The 1,945-nt window shown below is 35.3% G+C and overlaps 1 protein-coding gene across 1 annotated transcript; it reads left to right on the forward strand.

Moving 5' to 3' along the window:
- Positions 1 to 497: 497 nt before the first annotated feature.
- On the forward strand, positions 498 to 1,621 carry LOC109339024. Its single transcript, XM_019576388.1, has one exon. It carries the CDS (start codon positions 692 to 694, stop codon positions 1,619 to 1,621), a length of 930 nt encoding a protein of 309 aa, XP_019431933.1. The 5' UTR covers positions 498 to 691.
- Positions 1,622 to 1,945: the final 324 nt, after the last annotated feature.

Below are 1,945 nucleotides of genomic sequence, written 5' to 3' on the forward strand. Positions count from 1 at the left end.
ATCCAACTAGAAGGACATTAAAAAGTTACGCAGTGATCAAGAACGGGTATGTATACATTGTTCATTTAGATATACATTTCGTTACATTTTACATATATTATAAAACTTCTACAAGATTTTCTTATGTACATGGAATGGCACACCGAAAAACAACTTTGGTACATCAATCAATAGTTAATGAGATAATCTAGTAATTATGAAGAGAATCATTATTTTATTTTTAATGCCAAAAGGGTTTTGAACATATTCACCAGATAAGTAATTCTTATCGGTGGGTACAGACACATAGTATGTATGTGATATGTTAACTTATATCAAATATCAATACGCTACGGCTTTAACGGTATATTTAGTATTATTTCTATAGCTCCTTGTACAATCATTTCTAGTGCCACTTCTTGTATGTTTGTATCAATTTTTTGTTTCATTATAGGAGAAATATGACAACATAAAATTATTTCTTGTTTGTTATAACTCATTCACGTAGGTAAGTGTACATCGTTAATTACTCTTATTGTCTTTGTTCTCCCTTTAACTTAAACTATAGGTCAAAATCTGGTTCGTTCCTTATAGGGAACCAAATCGTAAAAGAACCACGAATTGGTACACAAGAAGCGATTGTGGTTTTCTACGAGAATTATGATTCAATGGTTTTTAATCCATTGATTAGACTGTCCCCTATGAAGCATGCATGATGGCTTTCCATTTTTCCTTTGGAACACAACCAAATCAAGAATCATTTTCACTTGAGAGAATCTCAGAGGGGCCTTTCCCCAGCAAAACTACACAAAGCACTGTCACATGCATCTACCAAGCCAATGTTGCAGGACAATGGAAAAATGTGACAGTGTTATGGTGCAAAAACCTCATGAACCATACATTACACCTCAATGTTGATAGCACAGGAGGCGAGTTTCATCAAACTTGTAAGATTGATGTTAAGCCTTGGTACTTTTGGAACAAGAAAGGGTACAAATCTTTTGAGGTTTCTGGGCATCAGGTGGAAGCATATTGGGATCTAAGAATGGCGAAATTCTCTGGGGGTAGCCCCGAGCCGAGCAGCGATTACTATGTAGCTTTAGTCTCAGATGAAGTGGTTGTGTTGTTGCTGGGAGATTACAAGAAAAAGGCTTACAAAAGAATGAAAATGAGACCAGGCATTGTTGAGGCTATGCTACTAGTGAAGAGAGAAAACGTGTTTGCCAAGAAAAGCTTCTCAACCAAGGCAAAATTTGATGAGAAGAGAAAAGAAAGTGACATTGTTGTGGAGAGCTCAACCAATGGGTCCAAAGACCCTGAAATGTGGATTAGCATAGATGGGATTGTGTTGATTCATATTAAGAACTTGCAATGGAAATTCAGAGGGAACCAAACTGTTATGGTTAGTAAACAACCTTTGCAAGTTTTTTGGGATGTGCATGATTGGTTGTTTAGTGAGTCTGGTTCAGGGCCTGGTTTGTTTATTTTTAAGCCAGGATCTAAAGAATCAGAGAGTGAAGAAGAGGAGAAAAGGTATGAAGAGAGTCATAGTGATGATGTTAGTAGTGGGTATTATTCAACTAGAAGTTATGCTCCTGCATTTGAATCTTGTTTTGTTCTTAATGCTTACAAACTGGAGTGAGATACCAATAATGTGTTGGTTTAGTGGTGTAAAACCTTCTTAGATCCCTAAAATAATCAAAAAGTCAAAAGTTAAATTTTTTGGAGCGATATTTATTGGGAGGGGCAACAACGCACCCAAAAATAGATTAATTCCTTACTTACCTAAAAGATGAGGATGCTGTAATACCAAAAAACATCCAATGAGAACTAATGTATGATACAATCAATGAGTAGCAAGATTCTAAAGTTAGTTCTCTTCATTCTATTTTGTTTTCTTTTCTTTTTTGGATTTTAGTCTAATGCCCTCAATGGATAACCAATGTTATAAAGGATGTCAATTAAT

This window comes from Lupinus angustifolius, unplaced genomic scaffold (assembly GCF_001865875.1).
Source record: "Lupinus angustifolius cultivar Tanjil unplaced genomic scaffold, LupAngTanjil_v1.0 Scaffold_51_94, whole genome shotgun sequence".
NCBI classification, from domain to species: Eukaryota; Viridiplantae; Streptophyta; class Magnoliopsida; order Fabales; family Fabaceae; genus Lupinus; species Lupinus angustifolius.